Source organism: Fulmarus glacialis, unplaced genomic scaffold (genome assembly GCF_000690835.1).
Source record: "Fulmarus glacialis isolate BGI_N327 unplaced genomic scaffold, ASM69083v1 scaffold18581, whole genome shotgun sequence".
Lineage (NCBI taxonomy): Eukaryota > Metazoa > Chordata > Aves > Procellariiformes > Procellariidae > Fulmarus > Fulmarus glacialis.
In genome coordinates this window covers 9,920-10,440 of record NW_009192316.1, presented here as the reverse complement: position 1 = coordinate 10,440, position 521 = coordinate 9,920, and the positions used below count along the sequence as shown (strand labels likewise).

The following is a 521-nucleotide window of genomic DNA, read 5'->3' as shown; positions in this document are numbered from 1 at the left end:
GAGCCCATGTTTGCAGCCGTCACCCACCGCCTCCTCCCACCGGACTATGACAGCAACCCCACACAGCTCAATTATGGCGTGGCCGTCACCGACCTGGATGCCGACGGTGACTTTGAGATCGTGGTGGCAGGGTGAGTGGTGCACCCAGCACCTCAGTGACAGAAGGACCTGGTGGCCCTGCAGGGCTAGGAGCTCCTCGCTCCTCTGTGGACATGTAGTTGTCTGGGGCGTTGTGCACAAGGATGGTGGGGTGGGGGTCTGCATGCACCCACTCGTGTGTGTGTGTGTGCACCCACAAAGGGTGTTGATGCCAGCTGGGTGCCTGTGTGGGACCATATGGGTGCCCCCATCCCGGCCCCAGGGCCAGGTCCCCCCTCAGTGGGGCAGTAGCAGCTGCCCAGCGGCCGGGGTCCACCCTGCAGTGCAGAGCCAGCATGTCCCCAGGCCAGCTCGGCTCCACTGACAGGACTCAGCGCTCTCCGGAGATTCGGATAATTGGGTGGGGGGTTTTTATCACCCAC

General features: G+C 63.3%; 1 protein-coding gene across 1 annotated transcript in view; it reads left to right on the top strand.

Annotated features, from left to right (window-relative positions):
- Positions 1-6: 6 nt before the first annotated feature.
- CRTAC1 (cartilage acidic protein 1) overlaps positions 7-521 on the top strand; it is a 9,686-nt gene continuing 9,171 nt past the window's right edge. Inside the window, exon 1 of the mRNA XM_009587037.1 lies at positions 7-131. Within this exon, the coding sequence (XP_009585332.1) occupies positions 7-131 (125 nt within the window). The remainder of the gene's footprint in view (positions 132-521) is intronic.